Source organism: Sinocyclocheilus grahami, unplaced genomic scaffold (assembly GCF_001515645.1).
Source record: "Sinocyclocheilus grahami isolate Dianchi unplaced genomic scaffold, SAMN03320097.WGS_v1.1 scaffold218.1, whole genome shotgun sequence".
NCBI lineage: Eukaryota > Metazoa > Chordata > Actinopteri > Cypriniformes > Cyprinidae > Sinocyclocheilus > Sinocyclocheilus grahami.
Window position 1 is genome coordinate 1,745,366 of NW_015505397.1, and position 25,817 is coordinate 1,771,182.

At 35.2% G+C, this 25,817-nt stretch overlaps 1 protein-coding gene across 2 annotated transcripts; it reads right to left on the bottom strand.

Moving 5' to 3' along the window:
• Positions 1–4,231: 4,231 nt before the first annotated feature.
• LOC107596363 (bifunctional heparan sulfate N-deacetylase/N-sulfotransferase 1-like) lies at positions 4,232–25,807 on the bottom strand. 2 transcript variants are annotated; one of them, XM_016287086.1, is made up of 15 exons: positions 24,985–25,807; positions 18,692–18,820; positions 18,200–18,535; positions 16,790–16,877; positions 15,236–15,390; positions 14,665–14,850; positions 12,254–12,382; positions 10,340–10,522; positions 10,104–10,200; positions 7,779–7,902; positions 7,525–7,699; positions 6,529–6,699; positions 6,335–6,444; positions 4,892–4,988; positions 4,232–4,804 (listed from the first exon to the last, which is right to left on the bottom strand). In XM_016287086.1, the coding sequence occupies exons 1-15, from the start codon at positions 25,501–25,503 to the stop codon at positions 4,685–4,687; spliced, it is 2,619 nt and encodes an 872-aa protein (XP_016142572.1). In that variant the 5' UTR covers positions 25,504–25,807; the 3' UTR covers positions 4,232–4,684. The 2 variants fall into 2 exon arrangements, with proteins under 2 accessions (XP_016142572.1, XP_016142573.1); XM_016287087.1 differs by lacking the exons at positions 18,200–18,535; positions 18,692–18,820.
• Positions 25,808–25,817: the final 10 nt, after the last annotated feature.

Consider the following 25,817-nt stretch of genomic DNA (forward strand, 5'->3'; position numbering starts at 1 on the left):
GCATAAAAACATACAGGGTTCATGGAAGGTTTTTTTTTTTTTAGGTCGCCATAGTGAGAGTATGTGTGTGTGACCAAGGAAACAAGAAAAAGAGGGGCCCAGACACACACACACCTCAAAACAGAGCAATATAGCACATCACACCCCTCTAACAGATCACATGACCAGAGGACAATCTCAATGAGACACAGCTGAGAACTCCCGTAGTGTCACTGTTGTTTCTCCTCGTTGTTAGAGGAGAGTCTTTTTCCTCAGGAGAAATATCTGAGAAGTAGGAAACTTCAAGAAAAGCCAGCATTTAATGACACTGATGTGTAGATGAGACATTATAGACAACATTGTTTTTGTTGGGAAACATTCTTTTAGAACATAAGTTCTCTATTGGACTATCATGATTATCAGTATGATCCCCATACGAGAAACAGAGGTTTAGAAGACGTTCAAACAACAAAAACCAAGAAGCATCAAACTTTCAGGAGGATCATTTCTGATTCTTACAGAATTTATTTTATTATCCCAGATGGATTGTTTCCAAATAACAAATAATTCCAATAGGAATGGTGTAAACAAACTGCAGGAATGTGTTCTTTATTCATTCCCGTAAGTGCTGTGGCCTTCATAAAGCCTGTCTCCTCCTCCCTCTGGAGAAGAGCGTTTCAGACTCCTGGTTCAGGGGGAGGGGAGTGTTTTGGGGAAACAGGACTGGCTGAGACCCTCCGTTAACAACCACCACCAGCACGAGGCAGGGGCCTGTTGTCTAGCAACACGTTTGTTTACGGACAAGCAGGAAGATAAAAAAACGAAAGTCATGAACTAAAGAACACTGTAAATAAATGTTCTTCATCAAAACAGATTTGGAGAAATGTAGCATTACATCACTTGCGCACCAGTGGATCATCTGCAGTGAATGGGTGCCGTCAGAATCAGAGTCCAAACAGCTGATAAAAACATCACAATAATCCACAAGTAATCCACACGACTCCAGTCCATCAGTTAATGTCTTGTGAACCACAAAACTGTGTGTTTGTAAGAAATAACACAGCTTTTCAGTTCACACACGGAAAAAAATGTTTCATCCAATTAAAAAAATGTAGGGTAATGATTCACATCTATATTTTTTAACATGAACCAATGAAAAATAAATGTTTTGCCTTTAGGGCAAGCTATTTATTTTTTTTATTGGCTCGATTAAAAAAATATAGACGTGAATCATTACCCTAAATTTTTTTAATTGGATGAATGAAAAAAAAATTTCAGTGCAGGACACGGCTGTTTGGACTTTCATTCTGACGGCACCCATTCACTGCAGAGGATGCACTAGTGAACAAGTGATGTAATGCTACATTTCTCCAAATCTGATGAAGAAACAAACTCGTCTCCATCTTTGATGGCTTGAGGGTGAGTAAGTTTTCATTTTTGGTTGAACAATTTCTTACTTTTTTAATGAGCTCAAATGACTCATACAGCTAATTTGGTTATGGAAATTAAAGGCAGCAACTAAACTTGAGTTTTAAGTTGAATAAGGCGAATGAGACAAGGAAAAAAAAGTTTATTTTTGTGGTTCTACAAACTTCCAATAAAACATTTAATGTTGCTTACCATCTGTTTTCCTGCGTGTCCTTCAAACTTCTGCTCAGTTCCACTCGATCTCTCTTCTGCTCAACAATCAAAATCACATAAGAGCTACATAACCTTCAAACTTCATGAACTTTTTTAAAGGCTGTCACACCTCCGTTCAGTAGTTGCCTTGACAAACCCTTTCTTGTCTAGTTTATATATATTAATGTTTGTGTGATGCTTTACTGATGCTCCAAAGAATAAATAAAGGTTTGACATTTAGTCTCAGGTGAACATCAGTGTGGATCATGCATGATGGAATGATTTGATAAAGCTTACTCTCCTATATGTGTAAACGAGGACCAAGATGTCCGGTGTAAAGGTATAACGGAAGTACAGAAACACTGCTTTGCTGGAAAGCGGAAGTTAGCTGATGTCGCTGTGAAAAGGGTCTATTAAGCAAACGCAGTCAAAAAGAAAGAAAATCGATTTTATTACGTTATCTGCCGCTTAAATTCCCCGCTTTTTAAATTCTCGTGGTTTCTGATTGACTGTCGATGCTTTTATCGTTTATCCGCTGGTTAAGAATCGTTCTTGTGAACAGTTGTGGTGTGAACTTCACTACTGTCATAGAATTAGAGCAATTCTTAAACTTTACAGTTATCATTATAATTATGTCTTTGGTGTAAACGGGTTTTAAACCGGTTTTCCACCAGATCATCAACTCCTAATATTAAACCAGGGGTGCCCAAACTCGGTCCTGAGGGCCGGTGTCCTGCAGAGTTTAGCTCCAACCCTAATCAAACACACCTGAAGCTAATCAAGCTCTTACTTTGCATACTAGAAACGTCCAGGCAGGTGTGTTGAGGCAAGCTGGAGCTAAACTCTGCAGGACACCGGCCCTCCAGGACCGAGTTTGGGCACCCCTGTATTAAACTCTTCTGCTGCCACCGTGTGGTTGAACACATGGACTAACTTACATTTTTATACCTCACTAATGTGTCATGAAATGTATTTTAAAAACCAACTAATAAAGTCCTTGACTGTAACTAATGGTTTCAAGAGGTCCGCCAGAGAAACTCACATTAATAATCTAAAACTCTCTGGAGCTTTTCAAGCCAAAACACAATGTAAATGCATTTAACCACTGATCTATATATACAATATTATGTTCTCGATTATAGAGAAGTGATTTAAACTCATAAAAAACACTTAGGAGATGAGGAGATGTGTAACCATAGCAACAACAATCAAAGAATTACACGCACAGATCTCCAGCAGCATAAGTAACAGCGAGGTTTATTTTGCTCTAATCTTCATGCGTTTGACCAGGACAGATTTCAGTCAAAGAAGAAAACATGAGAATTGATTTCTGAATCACGTAGTGAGAGACGCTTCGATCTGCGCAGATATATTCATATTACCATATCAATAATCCATAGAAACTGTTAATACCATGGTTTTTGGGCACTACAATATAAACCCTGTAGTAATAAAAGTGGTTTTCCAAAGGTCACATGAGTGATTTTTTTCATCATCTGCCCAATATTCAATTCCTTAATGTATAATGAATTTTACACAAATGACAGGTGACCTTTATGAAACAAAATGATAAATAAATAAAATGAAAATGACAGGAACAGTAAAGGAAAACGCAGTTATGAGAGCCAGTAGTTTGATTTCACTGACATCAAACCTGATTTGAAGGGAACAATCTAAACATTGTGTTCCACAACAAAATATAATTTTAGATTTTGGGTGAACTATTGGTTTAATAACACATTTACCTTTTAATAAAATCACCAGTTTTGTGTTTCAACCACAATGAGAAAATAAAACAAATAACATGACATAACAGGCTGTTCTCACACACACAGGTTTGTTTTTGTGAAAAGTAGGCATCCCATAGGCGTAATGGTTTTTATACTGTACAGACTGTATATTCTATTGCCCTACACCAACCCTACCCCTAAACCTACCCCTTACAGGAGACTTTGTGCTATTTCAGATTTTCAATACACTCCATTCTGTGTGATTTATAAGCGTTTTGAAAAGTGGGGACATGGGGTAATGTCCTGAAAAGTCACCTTCTCCTTGTAATACCTATGTTATACCTTTGTCATTATACAAATTTATATCCTCATTTGTCACAAAAACGCGCGCGAGCGCACACACACACACACACTCTTAAATGGCACTTTAAACTCTAAATTCATGTTATAAGAGTTGCACTACAGTAGAAATTTATTATTTTGCTCTAATATTTAACCATGTATGATTTAGCTAATGAGATGCAACTTTAAATGGATAATTCACCCAAAAACAATGATTAGCTCACACTCATGTAATTCTATGAAGTTCTTCTGTGAAACACAAAAGAAGATATTTCATACAAATGAACATGAATAAAATTACGACAACTCACTGAAATTTCAATCTGTTTGTCACTCAGAGCATCACATGATTTCTGAAGAGATGGAACAGAAGAGAGAAAGTCCTCTGTTTGAAGCGACATGAAGGCGAGTAAATCGACTCCTGTAAACGTCCACGTTAGAAAATGTAAAACTGCCCCGAACACAAAAACAACAACAACAGAGAACTAGAGAAAAATGTAAAAACAAAAAGTAAAACAAAAATGTCCATATTAGACGTCACAGGTCGTTGGCAAACAACAACAGAGAACTAGAGAAAAATGTAAAAAAAAGTAAAACAAAAATGTCCATATTAGACGTCACAGGTCGTTGGCATAATTTTTGACTTCATAAAATCAAATCTGCATCAAATTTGTGGAGTTAAAAAAAAAACTATATAAGTTTCAGCGTCTTTGTTTCTGCAGCAATATGTTTGAGGATCTTCATATTAGTTCAGCACAGTCTGATCCAGTGTCAATAACAGGACAGATAAAAGTCAGTTCATAAATACTGGACTTTAAATAATTACAAAATTACTATCAGCACGTTTTAAAAGTACTAAGTCAGTTCTTTACATTTGTTTTTAGTTCAAACTCATCTAGGTAAAAACAAGCTCCAGTCAGAGGTGGTTTGTTCCTCCTGTACGTCCATCGGTGGACTCTGAGAGTCTTATGGCACTCCAGACGTTTGTGCTGTTGACCAAACGAGAGCCTCTGTTACCGGATGTTGAGCAGATCCTCTCTGAGCCAGCCGGGCAGAACCTGACCCATTTTATACAGCAGTTTAGAGAGCTGGATGTTACCATCTCTGTAGTATTTCCTCAAAAACACCTGAGACTGATGAAGAGACAGACTGTGAACGTGCATTTCCTCTACCTTGTATTTTTTTTTACAATAAACTCAATAAAGAGTGAAAAGAGTTACTTGTTTGTCCGGGTATCTCGGTCCTTTACTCTTCCCTAAACACTTGGTCTTTCCTCCGTCCAGCAGTTGACACCAGAAGCCTTTCTTTGGGTCAAACCTGCAAAACATAATGTGGAAAAAGTGTAGAAAGGAGATCAAAACATCCCGCACGATGCTGTAGCTTGCAAAAATTCCTGATATTTGTAATGAAAGGTTCTAGATGCTGACAGAGGGCAATTATTAGTTTGCATGTCACTACTAAATCTAGATTGCTTTTGAAAGAACTCTCTTCTGCTCATCAAAGCTGCATTTATTTGATCGAAAATGCAGTAAAAACAGTAATATATTATTACCATTTAATATAGCCATTTTCAATTTGAATATGTTTTAAAATGTAATTTATTCCTGTGATACAAAGCTGAATTTTTAGCAGTCACACTCTAGTCTTCAGTGTCACATGATCCTTCAGAAATCATTCTAATATGCTGATTCGCTGCTCAAGAAACATTATTAATGAGGCATTAAACTTCTTTTGAATTTTCTATTCATCAAAGAATCATGAAAAATATAATGCATCACTGTTTCCACAAAAATATGAAGCAGCACAACTGTGTTCAACACTGATAATAATCAGAAATGTTTATTGAGCAGCAAATCAGTATATTAGAATGATTTCTGAAGGATCATGCGACACTGAAGACTGGAGTAATGATGCTGAAAATTCTACTTTGATCAGAGGAATAAATTACATTTTATAATGTATTTGCATAGAAAAACAGGTAAATTACTTGTATAATATTATTTCACAATATTACTGCTTTTACTACACGTTTGATCAAATAAATGCAGTCTTGCCTTGGTGAGCAGACGAAACTTGTTTCTAAAACATTAAATCTTTATTATTCCAAACTCTTGACCTGAGGTGTATTAATGGAAGGATAACATCAATTATTTTACCTAAATGTTTTATTAAAAATCTATAATTACCTTATTATTTTGATAAGTCAATTACTACAAAATAAAGTGTAAATATTAATGCACTTTTGGTAGTGCTAAAGTTTTTAGTCAGGACTATATTCAAAATATAACAGAAACCGTTTTATTTTCCCACACTCAAAAAGTTTGTTTTTGCTGCTTGTTCAATTTCTTTTGTTAAAATGAGCTGAATTGTCACAACATAATTCCATTATATTCAATCCACTTACATTTGTAAAATGGAATGTAACCTAATCATTTTGTGTCTGGACTACATGAATATGTTTTTAACTTATCTTCCGTTTTAACTGTAAATGAACTTGTTCTAGTTTTGATGTACGGACCTAAACTAACCTTGATTTGAGTTCACTGAACAAGCATTTTTGAGGGTATTTAATTGAAACGATTTATGCCTGAAGAACGCATGAGACTGAATCGTCACAGTTAAAACATACGTATATGAATTTGTGTGTTGATGCTCAAACTCACGCTAGTGTCTTGTGGTAATCAACTTGATTCTCCAAACCCAGAAACGTCTGGATCTTCTCCATGACTGATGCTGGATCTGTTTTCAATGTCTGGCCGTCCACAACCAGAATCTGTGAGGGTTTAATGCAAGAAATATGATGAATTAGTCTGCTGAATTAGAACATACGATCTTGCATGCTGCTAAACACACGCACCTGGTCGTGGTGGTAGTGTTCGAGCCAGCGCGAGAGGTGTGTGGCGTACCATCCTGGAGCCAGACAACGCTTCTGCAGAACCTGCAGCTTCACAGGTGCATTGTGGGATGCCGTAATGACATCATGGAAAGAGTATTTCAGAGCCGCGGGATCAGCATGTGCTCTCTGATGCTGCAGACAAAAAATAAATTAAATGTTAACATTAACATTAAAAATAAATGAATAATTTTGATGTTCAGTACACATGTCTATATTGATATATTTAACTGGATATGACTTCAAAGAAAAGAGAAACATGATTTCAACCAAACAATCACCGTAGATTCAGAAAGAGAAAAAAAAGTTGAAAAGAATTAAGACATGTTTTAAAAAATGAACTCGAGGAAGAATGATATTTAATCATTTTATTGATATAGACCAATGCAACAAATATTAATACTCTATATTATTTATCTACTTATATAACAGACAAGTTTTTTTTATAAATAAAAATACAATACAATAAAAACTATTTTTATTTATTATTATTTCTACTATTATTTTAATAAAATGTTTTCATTCATTATTTTACATTTTAAATAATTAATTAATTATATTCTTAGTCTACATTGATGATTAATTTTTCATTTTCAAGTTCAAACCACATTTAGCATAGAAATGTAGATAAAATACTATGATAATCATAGAACAACTATATTATCATGAGTTTAAGTGTTTTCATGGTTAAATAAAAATATTAATAGTACTACTCAAATACAACACAAAAACATTAAATTTTCATAAAATATATTTTAATTGTGAATACTGCAGTTTTACTGCAAACACCACTGTTAAATGGATGATTACTGTACTCAATTATTTTGTAAAGCGTGCAGTTTCACAGCTTTCTTTACAAAGTCTTTTCCCCTTGGTTGCACCTCCATAAAACGTGTGTTTGCTTTAATGCTTCGTTAAAGAAAAAAGAAAGTTAGTCACACGTGAATGGAGCAGATGTACCTGGTACCAGGCAAAGGCTCGCTCCACGGGGTCGCTCAGGACCGTGATGATTCTCGCTCTGGGTAGCAGCGCTGCAGCTCTGACTGCAGCTACATCCGAATCAAAATAGCTGGCACTTTTCTCAAAATAATAATCAGAGCTGCTGTTGGATGGGAGGGGGAAATACTCCATATACCTGCAGGAGAGATAGAGAAAACAGAGGAATAAATAGAAAGGAGCAGTGTTACGATGTTTGCAGCTCCGCTGACCCTCACCAGTCGATGCCCCGGTGATAACTGTGACCGCTGAAGAACTGAATCTCCTCAAACGTCTCTTTACTGGGGTAATTACTGCTCAGATCAGGATGCATCCCCAGAAACAGATAGAGCGCTGTCGCTCCTGAGAAAAACCACCAGAGAAACATGGAGAAAATGAAACATCTGACTTTTATAGATTTTGTAACTATTTTGAATTAGATTATTTGTTTAGTATTTTATTTTTATATTTCCTGTTAAAAAAATCTCAGTAATTTTGTTGTGCGTGTTGTGTGTTTGTTATTTTAATTAAATATTTTAAATATGTCTATATACTTTTTATTAAGTTACAGTTATTCTAGTACTTTACATTTTTTATTTTAGTATTTCTAAAATTAAATGCTAAACTAAATGAAAATTCTAAATGTTGCCTTGGCAACTAGATGAAACAAAATAAGTTTAAAGGGGGTCATATGATGCGATTTCAAGTTTTCCTTTCTCTTTGGAGTGTTACAAGCTCTTGGTGCATAAAGAAGATCTGTAAAGTTGCAAAGACTAAAGTCTCAAATCCAAAGAGATATTCTTTATAAAAGTTAAGAGGCAGCCACGCCCCCCTAAAACAGCTCGTTCTAACACGCCCCCACATACCTACCTCACGATGTGGGAAGATTTGCATAACGCCGCCCAAATGTTCACGCAAAGAAAGAAGGCGTAACTTTTATTCTCGCTGTAGTATTGTTGCCGCTGCCGCCATGTCGTAAAGGCGCTGTGTGTTTTGTGAAAGCGAAACTTTGTTTGGTCTTCCAAAAGAGGATGATATCCGCTTCGTCATGCCTAGAGCTGATTCGTGCCGGTCGCTGAGGAAATACATCAACTTTACGCTGTGGATCGCCGAATCGGCTTTCACCGTGGACGAAGCGGAGGCTAGCCCGGGGTCGTCACATGTGGTTGCCGTTCCTTCGTCGAATCCGCCGGGCGCGCCGTTCTCCACCCCGCCGCTTCTGCTCACTCTAACCCGGCCTCAGCTCACGCTCACGCTAGGCTGCCGTGTTTTTCGTTGTGAAAGCGAAACTACTTTGTTTGGTCTTCCAAAAGAGGACACGACTACAAATCATTGGTTAAGTTGTATTTACAACACTGTTCCAGAACACTTCAACCCAAATATTCAGATGTGTGCAGCACATTTTATGGAGGACTGTTTCCTGATCCTGGTAGAGTAGACTACAATGCTGGCTGTTCTGACTCACGTAAGTACGTTTCCATTTAAAGGATTTGCCACTGATGATTCAAACGCGAGTTTTGAGCAGTGTAAAGTAGCGCTTGTTGTTTGTCATTTCTCTGATCACAAATGCAGACAGGGTTTTATGTTTATGCGGCGCGATGCAACGCAACGCATAAAAAGACAGTATAAGTCATTATAATCAGTAATTATGTCCCCACTGGATGCAACAAATGCCTCGTTTATAATGGGTTTTAATGTTTTTGTCTCGTCGCTCCGGGACACGGCATCACAGACATTTCCGTCACACGCTTGAGGTATTCGGCCAATCACAACGCACTGGATAGCTGGCCAATCACAGCACACCTCACTTTTCAGACCGATGAGCTTTGTAAAAATCTACTCGTTTCAGAAAGGCGGGGCATAGAGGAGAAACAATAATGTACAGTATGTGGAAAATAATGTGTGTTTTTTTTTTTACTTTAAACCGCATAAACCCATTTCATTACACCAAATAATGTTATTTTTAGCAGCATCATATGACCCCTTTAAATAAGAATACCTGTATAACAATAAATAGTTTTAATAAAGCAAGTAGTATATACTTTATTTTTGTTAATGTTTATTTCAATCAATGAAGATGTGATATGGTTTAATTTTTTTTTAAACATTTAAAAATCTATTTCATAACAGTAACAAATGAATGTGTAATCTCAATGAATCTTTCTGTAATTCCATCTAATGAAATTGGTCATCATTAGATTCCAACAAATATTGCAATTAATACTGGAAAACTTGTTACATTTTTCAACTGCACACCCTCAAAACCATCTACTGCCTTGACTATTATATATATATTATATTTAAATATATATATATATATATATATATATATATATATATATATATATATATATAAAACACCTTATTATAACACTTTTAAATAGTTAATTTAATTGTTTTTTTCTTGTCATTACTTGTTTGGTGTACGCTTTGACAATATTTTAAAACACAATCATGCCAATAAAGTAGTTTAAATAGACACAACAAACACTGTACGCTTCTAACAGTGTAAAGAGTGTGTGCTGTACTGCGTGCGTCTGTCAGGTGGCGCTGTCGCTCCTCACCCGTCTTCTGAGGCCCAATGAGCAGCAGTTTTGGGAAACGGTCGCAGGTTTTCTCTTTCGACCAAATGTCCTTGTGTCTTTTATCCTCACAGGGGTCCTAAACACAAGATCACACCGTTGAGAGATTTCACTGAGACGGAGAGAAAGTGTTGCGCAGATTGAGAGATTTTGGTCCTCTACAGTCAACTTTCTGTTGTTTTAAATCACACTTGGACAAAACTGCCGTCATCACAGACCTGCCAGAGTGGCTCGGTGTCCGATGGAAACCGCTGGAAGTATTTGTCGGCGAGCTGCAGCGGAGGAAGCGTCTGTAGTTTCAGGTGAGTCCAGGTGAGCAGGAAGTTGAGCAGCCGTTTGAAGGTGAACAAACCCAGACGGTCGTTCCCGTAGTTGGACAGGTGTGTCATGAAGATGCTAATCTGAGAAACAACCACACTTTCAGCCAATCAAAGCCATTTCACTTGAAATACAATTCAGGACTGTATTCAACAATTCGACTGCAAATTCAGATTTCATCGATTTGTTTGACATTGAAATGTTTATAGTGCCCAGTATATATATATACACAGTGGGTACGGAAAGTATTCAGACCCCCTTCAATTTTTCACTCTTTGTTATATTGCAGCCATTTGCTAAAATCATTTAAGTAATTTTTTTTTCCTCAATGTACACACAGCACCCCATATTGACAGAAAAACACAGAATTGTTGACATTTTTGCAGATTTATTAAAAAAGAAAAACTTAAATATCACATGGTCCTAAGTATTCAGACCCTTTGCCCTGACACTCATATATTTAACTCCGGTGCTGTCCATTTCTTCTGATCATCCTTGAGATGGTTCTACACCTTCATTTGAGTCCAGCTGTGTTTGATTATACTGATTGGACTTGATTAGGAAAGCCCCACACCTGTCTATATAAGACCCATATATTAAAAATGGTTTAGCAAAAGTACAAATAGGTAAATGATTACAACAACAACAAGTTTAAATAAAACGTGTTTCTTTAAGCAGTATTTCTGGCTAGATATAAATATAATTAAGCCTGAAACAATTATTTTGCAATTGTTTTATATTTACAATTTCATAATTACTTAATATTTTATAAATATTAAATAATGATGACAAATACAAAATATAAATTAACCATTAAAATAGTTATTTTTATAATTGCATATTGATTTAAGTTATTTTATAATTATTTATTAATTCAAAGTAAATATTATATTATATATATTTTTCATAATTCTAAAATAATTACATATAAATTATAAAATAATTATAATTATAAAATAGCCCTGAAAAACCAATCATTTTTTTCCTTCAAATGTTTTGCAGATCATTTGTCTTATCTGCTTAAATATGAATGAATTATTCACTCATTGTACTTTGATGAAAATACAAGTAAATAATGTTGATTATTAATATTGGTTTCATTGGTCTATATCAATAAAATGATTAAATATCATTCTTCCTTGAGTTCATTTATTAAAAACATGTCTTGATTACAACATCAACATTTTTCAAAACTTGTTTGTTTGTCAGTGGCCAGTTATGAATAATAATAAAGTGTGAAACAATTACATCCTTATTATTTTATATTGAATATTATTTCATAATTATTTTATATGTAATAATTATTTTATATTTTAGATCATTTCATAATTAATAAATGTTATAATTATATAAATATTAAAACAATACTTTTTATAATTGCAAAATGATTTCAGTTATTTTTTATCATTCATAATTATTTATTTATAATTATTTCATATTATTTACAGACCAATGAAACAAGCATTAATAAGACACAGTATTTACCTACTTGTATTTTCATGAAGGTTGGAGGAAAAATATTGTTCTTTCTGGATTTCAACATGTCTTTTCATTTATTAACTAAATTTGTACTGTATTTTACTTTTATGAATCTAGAATATGAATCTATTAGCCTACCCTACGCTGACGTCTCTCTTATTGGAAAAAAAACAAACTTTTAAATAATATCAGGTCAAATATACACATATTAAGATATTTACAGAATCTCATCAAACGGCTGAAAAATATTAACCTATTTTTGATAGCTATATCTCCCAGTCCTACTGACAGTAAGATCCTAAGCACAGCATAAGTTGATGTAAAGAGGGACTGACGGGGTTGAGCAGGACGGTGAGGAACAGCTCCCCTCCGTCAATGATCCGCTCCAGCTCCTGCGGCCCGCCGGGATAGTCCTTATGAAAGATGGTGTGAGTGAACAGACCACACGTCTGCCTCGGCAAAACCTGAGCAATACACACACACACGATCAGTTCTCCATTCACACTGCCTGACACACACACACACTTCTCATGGGCTCCAGGACAGTGCCCGTCTCTCTGGAATTAAATAGACGTGAGCTAATGTAATATTCATAACATCTCACACTGAACTCAGGAGCTCAAACTCATTAGAGAATCGATGAAAGAGAGTGAGCGGAATATTAATCTGCTCCTGAAATGAAGGATAACTCAAACAGGGAATGAGACGGAGGGACAGGTTTCACTCTCAGTTCAGGGGCTGTGTTGTTAAGTGTTGGTGTGCGCATGACATGAACAGCTTTGACTGACTGTTACGAGGCGAGTAGCTGTACTTACAGCGTTTCGAGTGCTGATTTTAAAGCTCTGGCAAATGATAGGGAAGAGACTGAAAGTTATTGATTTCCATTGGAGAGTTCCACGGGAGCTGCGTATATATATATAATATTTGAATCAAAACTGTGTGAGGTGACTATGATTCAATAAAATGTATTGCTTTAAGCAGTATTTCTGTAGAATGGCTGGTTATGAAGTGGGAAGCAATTATTTTTAATTATTTTATAATTTTAATATTCTTCCATAATTATTTTATAGTTAATTTATATTTTATAATTACTGCATAATTATTTCAGCATTAAGCAATTATTAAATAATTCTAAATTATGAAATATTATGAAATATAAAACAACTATACATTTAATATTATATCATTACTTTAACGTAATTATGACATAATATTAAATGTCATTTTGTATTATATAATTTTGTCAATTATTTCGATGAAACAATTATTTAAAAAAATTATAATTTCATTACGTTATTTTATGATTACAAAATTACTATTTGTACTTATAAGCACTGGAAAACCCGGTAATTATTTTAGATTTAATATTTCATAACTATTTTACAATTATTTTATATTATTTAATAACTATTTTAATAGTTAATTTTTATTTTATATTTTAAAAAATAGAAATTACATAATTTTAGCTATTTCATTATTTTATAATTATTTATTTTTTTATATATAATAATTATTAAACATATGTAATAATGTTTACTAAAATCCTTAAAAATTGTGACCCTGGACCACAAAACCAGTCATAAGGGTAAATTTTTTGAAATTGTAATCATCCATTACACATCATCTGTAATAAATAAGCTTTCCATTGGTGTATGGTTTGTTAGGATAGGACCATATTTGGTCGAGATACAACTATTTGAAAATCTGGAATCTGAGGATGCAAAAAAATCTAAATATTGAGAAAATCGTATTTTAAAGTTGTTCAAATGAAGTTCTTAGCAATGCATATTACTAATCAAAATTTAAGTTTTAATATATTTACAGTAGGGAATTTACAAAATATCTTCATGGAACATGATCTTTACTTAATATCCTAATGATTTTTGGCATAAAAGAGAAATCAATCATTTTGACCCATACAATGTATTTTTGGCTATTGCTACAAATATACCCCAGCGACTTAAGACTGCTTTTGTGCTCCAGGGTCACAATTATTAAATATAAAATAATGATACAATTATTTCATAATTATTTTACAAATTACAAAATAATTATTTACATTGACGAGCACTTATTTAAACCATCATATTTTTCCTTTAAATGTTTTGCAGGTCATTTGTCCTGTGTGGATAAATATTCACTGATTAGTGAATAAGCGGAGGGTAAATGCTCTTGCTGTTGCACTTCATGACCGATTTAAGAGATCATTAACGGATAAAATGGGACTGTTTATGCAGTGAAAAAGTGGCTTAAGGTACAGTGGCATTTTAAAACCTATTCAACCTCTGACACACATTTACATATGAAAGAGCATAATGAGTGTTTATATAATTAATGGAGTTTTCATGCATATTCTGTTCGATTCTCTCACTCAATTTTTTATTCAAAAACATTATGAATGGAACCGAATCACAGACCCTCAAGCGGACACTTTAGTGTGGTTCCTCTAGAAAACTTTCAACAGCTTTCAGACCTCACTCACTCACTCACTCACTCACTCACTCACTCACTCACTCACTCACTCACTCACTCACTCACTCACTCACTCACTCACTCACTCACTCACTCACTCACTCACTCACTCACTCACTCACTCACTCACTCACTCACTCACTCACTCACTCACTCACTCACTCACTCACTCACTCACTCACTCACTCACTCACTCACTCACTCACTCACTCACTCACTCACTCACTCACTCACTCACTCACTCACTCACTCACTCACTCACTCACTCACTCACTCTGATGCCACGGTGAATGAATCCGCGTCTGAATCGAGCGGGTTTGAGGTGTGGATACTCCTCAGTGCTGGTCACTCTGATGTCCCACACGCGCTTCCAGGCCTCGTACAGCTGGATGTGGACGGGATACACGCCAGAGTGATGAGGAGCCACCGCATAACCCTGATGAGTCGGGATGGACTGATCCTACAAGACAAACACCCGATGAAACATCACTCCAGACCTCACTCTCTCTCTGTCTGTGTGTGTGTGTGCGCAATGAGGACATAAATTTATATAAATGACAAAGGTATGACATAGGTATTACAAGGAGAAGGTGACTTTTCAGGACATTACCCCATGTCCCCACTTTTCAAAATGCTTATAAATCACACAGAATGGAGTGTATTGAAAATCTGAAATAGCACAAAGTTTCCTGTGAGGGGTAGGTTTAGGGGTAGGGTTGGTGTAGAGCAATAAAATACATGGTCTGTACAGTATAAAAACCATTACGCCTTTGGGATGTCCCCACTTTTCACAAAAACAAACCTGTGTGTGTGTGTGTGTGCGTGCGTGCGTGCGTCTGTCTGACCTCAGCGAAGCGTCGGTTCAACATCATCTGCTCTGCTAACACACTCTGGTTATGGAAGCGGTGCGGCTGCATGTGACTCCACATGTGAGGAAACCACCAGAACTCCTCAACATATGATAGCAGCAGATCATCACCCCGATCCTCCTCATCAGTACCTGACACATTTATTCAAATATATAACAATTAAAAAAAAAAAAATTATTTTTCTTTCTTTAAATTTTTAATTCAGTGATTTTAACTTTTAATTTAGTTATTTTAATGCTTTAAAAAGCCATTTTAGATTGTAATGTTCTGCTATCTGTTCTGCAAACTATAAAAGGTACAGCTGTCATAAAACCAGAGAGAAAGGCTGCATGGCTAGTAACTGTAAAAATAAAATAAAATAAAAAGTCAAATAATAGTATGCGAGACCGTGGTAATATCATTATGTTGCTATTGGTCAGTAGAGGAACTCCGCATAAGTTGCCACAGTTACTAGCTTGATCTAGGCCTATGTTAAATTTGCTTTATGGAACCAAATCATTTGACAATGAGTCAGACTAACTGAAATAAGCCTGGCTTATTTGGTAAACTTGTTTTATGAAACAGGCCTCGAGGCATTAGAAGTGATCATATTTTGTCCATTGCATTATATTGCATCGAATCGCATTGTGCTGAATCGAATCGAAATTGGATCTCACTGCATCGTAATAGGGGTGAATCGTATCGCATCACATCGGTAGCTGCTTCATTATATGTATCTTTAATGTATCGTAGGCTATGCATCGAGATGCATATCGTATCGGCCTCAGTCATGGAGATGCACATCCCATATACACACACACACACACACATATACATATATATTCCAACCTGACAGAACTGGAGAGGATCTGCAAGGAGGAATGGCAGAGGATCCCCAAATCCAGGTGTGAAAAACTTGTTGCATCTTTCCCAAAAAGACTCATGGCTGTATTAGATCAAAAGGGTGCTTCTACTAAATACTGAGCAAAGGGTCTGAATACTTAGGACCATGTGATATTTCAGTTTTTCTTTTTTAATAAATCTGCAAAAATGTCAACAATTCTGTGTTTTTCTGTCAATATGGGGTGCTGTGTGTACATTGAGGAAAAAAAAATAACTTAAATGATTTTAGCAAATGGCTGCAATATAATAAAGAGTGAAAAATTTAAGGGGGTCTGAATACTTTCCGTACCCACTGTATATGTTAAATTATACAGTTTTTATTTTTATTTTACACACACAATTATATACATTTTAAATTATAAATGTATAGATATAAATCATGTATGAATGTATAAAAAGGTATAAATACATTATTTAATATGTTATATAATTAAGTGTGTGTGTGTCTATAAATTAGGGAATGTATTGGTATTAATTTTGAAATGTATACATTCATTTTATTTTAAATAAATATTTATATATCAATATTTAAATCCATAATTAATGTATACATTTCAAAATTAATACCAATACATTCCCATTACTATAATACAGACACTCATCAAATCAACACTCCTCAAAAGCTGATCTTGTGTGGTTTTCACTCACCTGCGTGGAAGAACTTCCCCGAGAAGCCCAGGTTAAAGGTGAAATCTGGAATCGATCTGCGCAGCTCATTCTGAGTTTCAACCAACGCCTGAGAAGATCCACACATTATTCATGATATTCACACATCTGATGTCTCCAAATGTAGACATCAGAAAGTGTCTGTGAAGGAATGTTTGTTAGATTCCTCTCACTTCTGAAGATAAACCACAGAAAACACACACACTCAAAGTTGAATCCATCATTTCATCAGATGTGTCTGACATCTCATCTCTCAGTCTAAAGTCTATTTTTTATTTCCTGTGGTTTGCGTTCATCATCAGATGTTTGTTTGCATGATTCAAATGACTATTTACACTGAGCTTCATCACACTCCTCTACACACATCAAACACACTCACAACTACAAACAGCATGTTTATGTGGCAAATGAATAAAACCATTTCATTAAACTCTTCTTTCCTGCAGTGAACAAACACTCAATCAGACTTACACAAAAGTTTGTTTTACTATCTTAGTGAGGACCAGTGTTGGTGGTAATATATTACAAGTAACGCAAGTTACGTAATCAGATTACTTTTTTCAAGTAACTAGTAAAGTAACGCTTACATTGAATTGCATTGTCTTCCACTGATTTTAAAATCAAGTTAATGATGTTAATCTTGTATTGTGGCATTATTTTCATGGTAAATCCGTCACTGATTCTCATTACTGTTGCATACAAAAGTAAATAAATTAAATAATAATTTTGTCGTCTTCTATAAAATAATTTCTTATTTATAACTTTAATGTCAAATAAATTATTACATATATACAGTATATATTGTTAATGTTTAAAAAACATTAAATATTTTACTTGTTTTCCTCCATGTCATGTGACCATTGACCGACATCAGAGAACTGTGAACATGCAAATGTTTTGTTAAATTATTTTGACATTTTAACTTAAAATCTCTGGGGGGATTTCAAGAAAACCTCACTCAAAGGTTTTCAGCTGTCAAAGTTCGGGACAGTAAACTTCAAACAGCGAAAACGACTAATAATTTTCAGTGATGATTCTCATTAGGTTCCAATTACTGTAATAATGAGTGTAAAATACCTGGACGTATCACAGTCATGAGAATTTGGAGGGTAAATGTGTTCAACTGTCATCAAATATGCTTAATTTTCTTTATACAAAGTATAATTTCTTATTTCTTTTCCCCTTTGAGGCGAAATATAAAGTGTTTTGATGAGATTTTCCCAGATATCTTTTTGTGTGTTTCATGAAAAAAAAAAAAAAAAAAAAAAAAAAAAAAAAAAAAAAAATTTAATTCTTCTGATTTCCCAATCACATTAGCTCTATTTTCCCATAGTTTCTTTACTTTCCCAGAGGCAAAAAGTCAAAAACAATCGATGTATCTCTTTAACACACCTTCACATCTGCCACCTTCATCCTGGTTCCTTCCTTTCCCACAAATATATCATCGATGTCCACCAGTATGAAGCGCTCGAGGGACAGAGACAGTCTCTTAGCAGTGAGGAAGGACAGCGCGTCCACAAACACCAGCTTGTGTAGCCAGAAGGAGAGGTTGTGTCCAAACAAAACCCTCTGAATCCCGTCATGAAGCCCGAGATCCTGAACCACGGATGTGTGCATGAGTCCAGTGCTCTCGGCCGAACGGGTTTTAGCCAGCAGAACCGGCTCGTAGGTGGAGTGATTGGACTGGAAGACGGTCCAGTTGTCCCCAGGGAGAGGACCGCTAAACACCTGAGACATAAAAAGAAACGCTGTATTTGGGAGTGAAGCTTCTACAGAAGCCCTAAACCACAACGTGAAAAACAAGAGAACAAATCGTAGGACTTGAGCTCATGAAGGCTCAGGTTCGGGGTCAGCCTTTGGCTAAGTTTGAGCGGGTGAGCTGACCTGTTGCGCTCGTGTGACGTGCAGCAGAGGGGATTTGGGGTTGACGGTACAGTCCTTCAGGCCCAGGTTGGAGTGCAGAAACAGAGGGAATCCTTTCAGCTGCGCACTCAACAGACTCTTCTCATTGGCCTGACGGGACAGACAGGAAGTGACGTCTCACAATCTGACACACATGCTGCGCTCCAGCCAGAGTCTGATCCCAGATATTCATACTCAATATCTCACTCCACAAACCATAAAGTTGCACAGCAAGATGCTCAAAAATAAAGTATAAAGAAAATAGCAATGCAATTCAGAAAGAATGCTTTTGCTGGTTAACTGCTTCTGACACGCATCTTTCTCAGTCGACAGACATTTACAAGTGTCTGTGTAGTTTAACTAAATAAAATGAACACATATACATATATATACATAAATAAATAAATAAATAGCAATGAATACATTCATATAAAACACCTACATTTTTATAAATATTTATATATAGATAAATAGCATAAAACAAAATATTATAAAATAATGTGTAAATATAAAAATATTTTAATACAATGATATAATTTAATAAATATTAAATATAATTCTATATGATATAAATATTTAAAATATTGAAAAATATACTTGTAAATGTCAGTCAATGGAGAAAGATGGGTGTCAGAATGCTGGTTGGTTGGTTCTTTATTTATATAAAAATGCAAAAAATACATACAAATATATAACTAACTTAAAAACAAAGGGGAAAAAAAACACATATTGAGATCTACATTTTATTTATATATATATATATATATATATATATATATATATATATATACATACACACTTCCGTTCAAAAGTTTGGGATCAGTAAGACTTGTAATGTTTTATAAAGAAGTCTCTTATGCTCATCAAGGTTGCATTTATTTGATCAAAAACACAGAAAAAAAACAATCTTGCAAAATGTTATTAGAATATAAAATAATGGTTTCTGTTTTAATATCCTTTAAAATATAATTTATTTATGTGATGCAAAGCTGAATTTAGTTAGAGAAGTGTCACATGATCCTTCAGAAGTCATTCTAATATGCTGATTTATTATTAGAATTATCCATGTTGGCAACAGTTGTGCTGCCAATAATTTTTTTGGAAACTGCAATACTTTTTTCAGGATTCTTTGATGAATAAAAAGTTAAGAACAGCATTTATTCTAAATATAACTCTTTGCCATCACTTCTTAATTTAACATCCTTGCTGAATAAAAGTTTTAATTTCTTTCAAAAAAAGAAAGAATAAAAATGTACTGACCCCAAACTTTTGAATGGTAGTGTATATTGTTAGAAAAGATTTCAAATTTAATAAATGCTCTTCATTTTAACTTTTTATTCATCAAAGAATCCTGAAAAAAAAGTATCACAGGTTCCAAAAAAATATTTGGCAGCACAACTGTTGCCAACATTGATAATTCTAATAAATCAGCATAGAATTATTTCTGAAGGATCATGTGACACTGAAGCAGCACTGCGACAAATGATTATTTTGATAGATTAATCTAACGATTATTAGAACGATTAATCGATGATTATTCCACTGATTAATCAGTAGACTTTGATTATTCAGCTTTTGCAATTAGTTAAAATATCAAGTTATACATATTCTAACAAATAAATAAAAGTAATCACTTCAGCTTTTGAAAGTCATATTATGGAATTACAATTATTATACAATTAATATATACAAATACATTTGGCACACAAAATAAGACAGACAGAGAAACTCTTATTCACCATTTAATTAGCTATATGAGAAAGTAGCTGAATGATACATCATTCTGCCAAACAGCCTTTTGTAAGTCATATGGATAAGAAACTAAATAAAGGTTAAGTGATAAGACGTTTTATTTTTGGATAAACTATTTTATTCACAAAATAATCTCTCCTAAAATACCTTATAGGGTTATGATAATCAAAACAGTCTTGAGCTAGATCAAGCTGATCTCTGCAAACCAAACTATAACTTAAATGAAATATTTTTTTCCCACAAAAATTTTTTTTTTATCATTAGCTAGCTCCACACTGGAGAGCTGCTTTATAACAGAAAATCAAGTTGTAATTCTAACTGAAAGCGACACTGACTCTGGTTTTCCATGTTTTAATACTGTAAAGCTGCTTGATTTAAAGTGTTAGTTCACCCAAAAATGAAAATGGGCTTGTGTTTTACTTACCCTCAAAGCATCCTAGGTGTGTATATGACTTTCTTCTTTCTGACAAATCCAGTCGGAGTTATATTAAAAATTGTCCTGGCTATTCCAAGCTCTATCATTGCAGTCAGCGGGTGTTGCAGTTGAACAGTCCACAAGTCGTCAAATAATTGTATTTATTATTCATAATAAAACGTGCTTCACACGGCTCCGGGGGGTGAATAAAGGCCCCCTGTAGCGAATCCATGTGTTTTTTAAAGAAAATATCCATATTTCAAACATAAAAAAAAACACTTTTCTCTCACTTCCGCTGACTATCATACACTGAAGCAGCTCCGGCGGATGATGCAGCACGTATGGGCAGCGCGTATGCTAGTCTCGCGAGTTTGTTTATATGAGCAAAAGAAGCAAAGTTTCCTTACTTTAGCAAAGGAAAACCAGTCTCCTCTTGGCTTATATCGAAATCCTCCGACATTTTTTTTTGCAAATCTTCGGTTTGTACTTCTAATTCATGACCGGCGCTTTGTTTTGTTGTTTCTCCGCATTCGTCACTAATCACGCAACGCCGACGTACTACGACATCCGCCGGCACGGCTTCGGTGTTTGACAGTCAGCGGAAGTGAGAGAAAAGTGTTTATTACATTTGAAATATTAATATTTTTCTTACAAAAACACATGGATTCACTACAGTGGGCCTTTATTCATCCCCCGGAGTCGTCTGCAGCACGTTTTATTATGAATGCACGCGCTTTATTTGACGACTTGTGGACTGTTCAACTGCAACACCCGCTGACTGCAATGATAGAGCTTGAATATAACTCCGACTGGATTCTTCTGAAAGAAGAAAGTCATATACACCTAGGATGCTTCGAGGGTGAGTAAAACGGTCTAATTTTCATTTTTGGGTGAACTAACCCTTTAAGGCTATCTATTGCATAAAGTATATAAATAAACGTGACGTGACTGGACTTTACTGGAGTAAGTTACTGAACTGCAGAATTCGTGCAAACATCCACATCGCTGTAATCAGATGCATTTTTAACTGCTGCTTTCTCACCGCTGTCAGTTCTTGTTGTGTTTATTTCATTATTGAGAGAAAGCGTGCAGCATTTATTTACATATTCATCCAAACGCCGCTCAGCCGCTTCAGGTTCTGCTTAGTGTTGGGTCGTTCTTGAACGATTCGTTCATTTTGAACAAATCTTTAATGTGACTCAGGAGGAACACGTCGTCTCGGGGAGTGATTCGTTCAGTCGCACATGCGCAACATCCTATAGGTTCTGTACTGGAATTAGTCAAGTAGTTCACCTGTTTCGAGTCTTCGGGTTTTTATGAGTCGTTCGTTCATCACGTGACAGCCCCATACGCTTTAACCAATGCAGTCTGAGCCGGAAAGAGACTTAATAATAATAACCAACTCTTTATTACCTTTGTTACAACATTCAGTGTAATGGAAAAGAACCATCATGACAGAAATTCACACATTTATAAACTGTAAGAAGTAAAAAGCTACAATTTAAGACCAGAAATGCATCACGTAACTGTAAGAGTAAATAATAATTATGATAATGATGATAATAATAATAACAACAACTATGCACCCATTTGTAAGGAAGCTTGTAAATGAACTAATTTCTCTAATCAAGGCTGTCACGTCACGTGACAAAAGAACGAACGATTCAAAAGACTCGAGAGATGAACTAATCAATTCTTAATCAGAATGTGCTGCGTGGAAACTGAAAACTGGTTTGACAAAGGTGTAATTTTGGTTTTAGATTTGTTAAAATAGGATGGTAACTTCTATTCCTATTCTGAATTTTCAGAAATCTTTGAAGTGGATACCTCACCTAGAGTGTATGAATGGGTTATTAATTCTATTTCACCTAAACGGTTACATTCGGTTAGGGATTGTTACAGATCTTCAAAATGTGAAATGCCAAAAATTTGTATTGGGAGACATGGAGCTTTCTAATGTTAAATGTAACAATTTCTGGATTAGAAAATTCCTTATTAAGAAGTTTAGTTGTCATCCTAAAGCATTTTATAAGTGGAAAATAAATGACCCTTTTCTTTCTACTATTAAAATATGGGCCGGTATTAACAAGTTTCTGTTACCTAACAAGATGAAAGAATTTTACTATAAGATTCTTCATATGTACTATCCCTGTAATTCTATACTCTCAATTTTAATTGGACATCTCTTCACAATGCACATTCTGTAATTCTAATTTGGAAACAATATCACACTTATTTTTTGAATGAGAGTATGCAAACATGCATGAGTATGCAAGCGACAGCTCTTCTCTTTCGAAGCTACTTGACTTCATCATAAAAAAAAAGATCTCTCTTTACTTATTCTTTATGTATTCCTTTTCTTTCTAGCTTGTACTTATTTGAACAATGTCTAGAAACTTGGTATTACAAGCACTTCCTGTATCTGTTTGCCTCTTTAAGAAGAATCGCTAAATGTATCCCCCAATTGTAAGTCACTTTGGATAAAAGTGTCTGCTAAATGACTAAATGTAAATGTAAATGCAAAGGATTTTGGGAAAGAAATATCTTGGCTTGTTTTCTCAGCTTACAACAAACTTTTTAGTTTTGGGGTAATTAATGCACTTTTTAATTTGGGAATCAGGATCAAAGGAGCTGGATGACATCTTAAAACTGTTAACTCTTTACTACATTGGTTAAAGCGTATGGGGCTGTCACGTGATGAATCACCATCACTAATTCTGTTTGCGCTGAAGCTCTGCGTCTTCTTCTCTTGAATTGCATCAGGAGAGTTGAATTACAGTCTTGCGCTACAGCGCCACACTGGTCAAACCACGTTATTGTAGGCTCTTACATTAGGTCATATGAGATCAAATGACTACTCGACAACAAAAATATGTGTCGACAAATTTTTTTATTGTCGATAATGTTGACTAATCGTTTCAGCCCTACATCGAAGACTGGAGTAATGATGCTGAAAATTCAGCTTTGCATCACAGGGAATATATTAGATTTTAATGTATATTAAAATAGAAAAACGTTATTTTACATCATAATAATATTTTACAATATTACATTTTTTCCATGTATTTTTGATCAAATAAATGCAGCATTGATGAGCATAAGAAACTCCTGTAAAAAACATTAAAAATCGTTCTGATTCTGACCAAACTTTTGAACGGTAGTTTGTGTATATACAGGTGCATCTCAATAAATTAGAATGTCGTGAAAAAGTTAGTTTCTTTCAGTAATTCAACTCAAATTTTGAAACTCGTGTATTAAATAAATTCAATGCACACAGACTGAAGTAGTTTAAGTCTTTGGTTCTTTTAATTGTGATGATTTTGGCTCACATTTAACAAAAACCCACCAATTCACTATCTCAACAAATTAGAATAAGGAAACCTTTGCAGGTGTTTTGAGTTGATTAGCTGATTAGCATTTCACCATATTCTAATTTGTTGAGATAGTGAATTGGTGGGTTTTTGTTAAATGTGAGCCAAAATCATCACAATTAAAAGAACCAAAGACTTAAACTACTTCAGTCTGTGTGCATTTAATTTATTTAATACACGAGTTTCACAATTTGAGTTGAATTACTGAAATAAATGAATTTTTCCACGACATTCTAATTGATTGAGATGCACCTGTGTATATATATATATATATATATATATATATATATATAAAATAAAAAAAATTAAAATGACAAAAATATTAAATGATTTAACTATAAATGAAAATAAATATTAAGAAATAACAATATAAATGAATACACAAATAAATATACATAAAAATGCATAAATACATAAAATACGTAACTAAATAAATAAAACAAAAGGAACAACCAAATTAATATAAACCCACATTTAGATATTAAATTTAAAAACATAACTAAATAAATTTAAATAAAATTACAAAATTTAAATCAATCAATCAATCAAATATAGATGCCTTATATTTGCTCTGCCTGCTGTTTGTAATGTCAAGAACATCTCTAGCTCTAGCTTTGAGACTACTGGACCACTTTCTCCAGGTTTTAAAAACCTCACTGCTTATGGCAGGGCACTGTTCCCAGCAGGAAGTTGGTAATTCAGACTCTGAGCTGATGGAGTGATATAGAGTGGCTCACCTTAAAGAAGCCGATCATTCCCACTCCAAACTCGATACAGTATCTGTCCAGTAACTCTCTGTTCCAGGCGTCCATGTTCACATACTTCAGGATGTTTTCGTAAATGATGAGCACAAAGCGGCCCCGCTGTCCGTCTGTTAACGTGGGCATGTCTCCTTTTCCGGGAGAGATTTCCGTCCGGTAGCGGAACCTCGCCGACTCCAGGATGGCCACGATCTCCTGTCCGAGCTGCGAATACGGACTCTCCACAAACACCAGCACGACCGGATCAGTCCGAGAGCCATCGGACGACAGTGTCCCGCCCACTCCAGACAGGAAGGGGAGGGGCCGAGACGGGGTCACGTAGAGGTCATCGGCCGAGCGTCCTGCTGCAAGCGACGGTTCCAGCTTTCGTTTGATGGCAAACAGGAAGTAGGAAGAGAGGAAGACACTGAGGATGCACAGGAGGAAGAGGAAGATGAAGCTGGTCTGTAGCGGCACCTGGCGAACGAGACGGCGCAGGCGGAGCACACTGAGCATCACACAAACAAATTTTTAAAAAAAAGCTGAAGGAAGGAAAACCGATGGATAAAGTTCAGTCTACATGTTTGGGACGTAAAACGAGTGCAACAGAAATGTCTCTGCGCTTTTATGTGACCATCGCTGAACTGAAGAGAGGAGGCGGAGTTCTGAATGTGACTGGATGTCTCGTCTGTCAGTCATCAGACTGGCTCCCCCCTCTTGCCTACTTTTGATTGGTCGCAAACTGCTGACGAGGGCTGGCTCTGCTGTGATTGAAGGATAATCATCACTACAGTCTCCCAGTGGACACCTGCACACCTGAAAGACATGAA

Coding starts and splice junctions, on each gene's coding strand:
- LOC107596363 (XM_016287086.1), bottom strand. CDS start 25,503: ATGCTCAGTGTGCTCCGCCTGCGCCGTCTCGTTCGCCAGGTGCCGCTA. Junction 15,391..16,789: donor GGGGAAGTTCTTCCACGCAG/GTGAGTGAAAAC, acceptor TAAATGTGTCAG/GTACTGATGAGGAGGATCGG. Junction 7,903..10,103: donor CATTGGGCCTCAGAAGACGG/GTGAGGAGCGAC, acceptor GGTTTTTCTCAG/GAGCGACAGCGCTCTATCTG.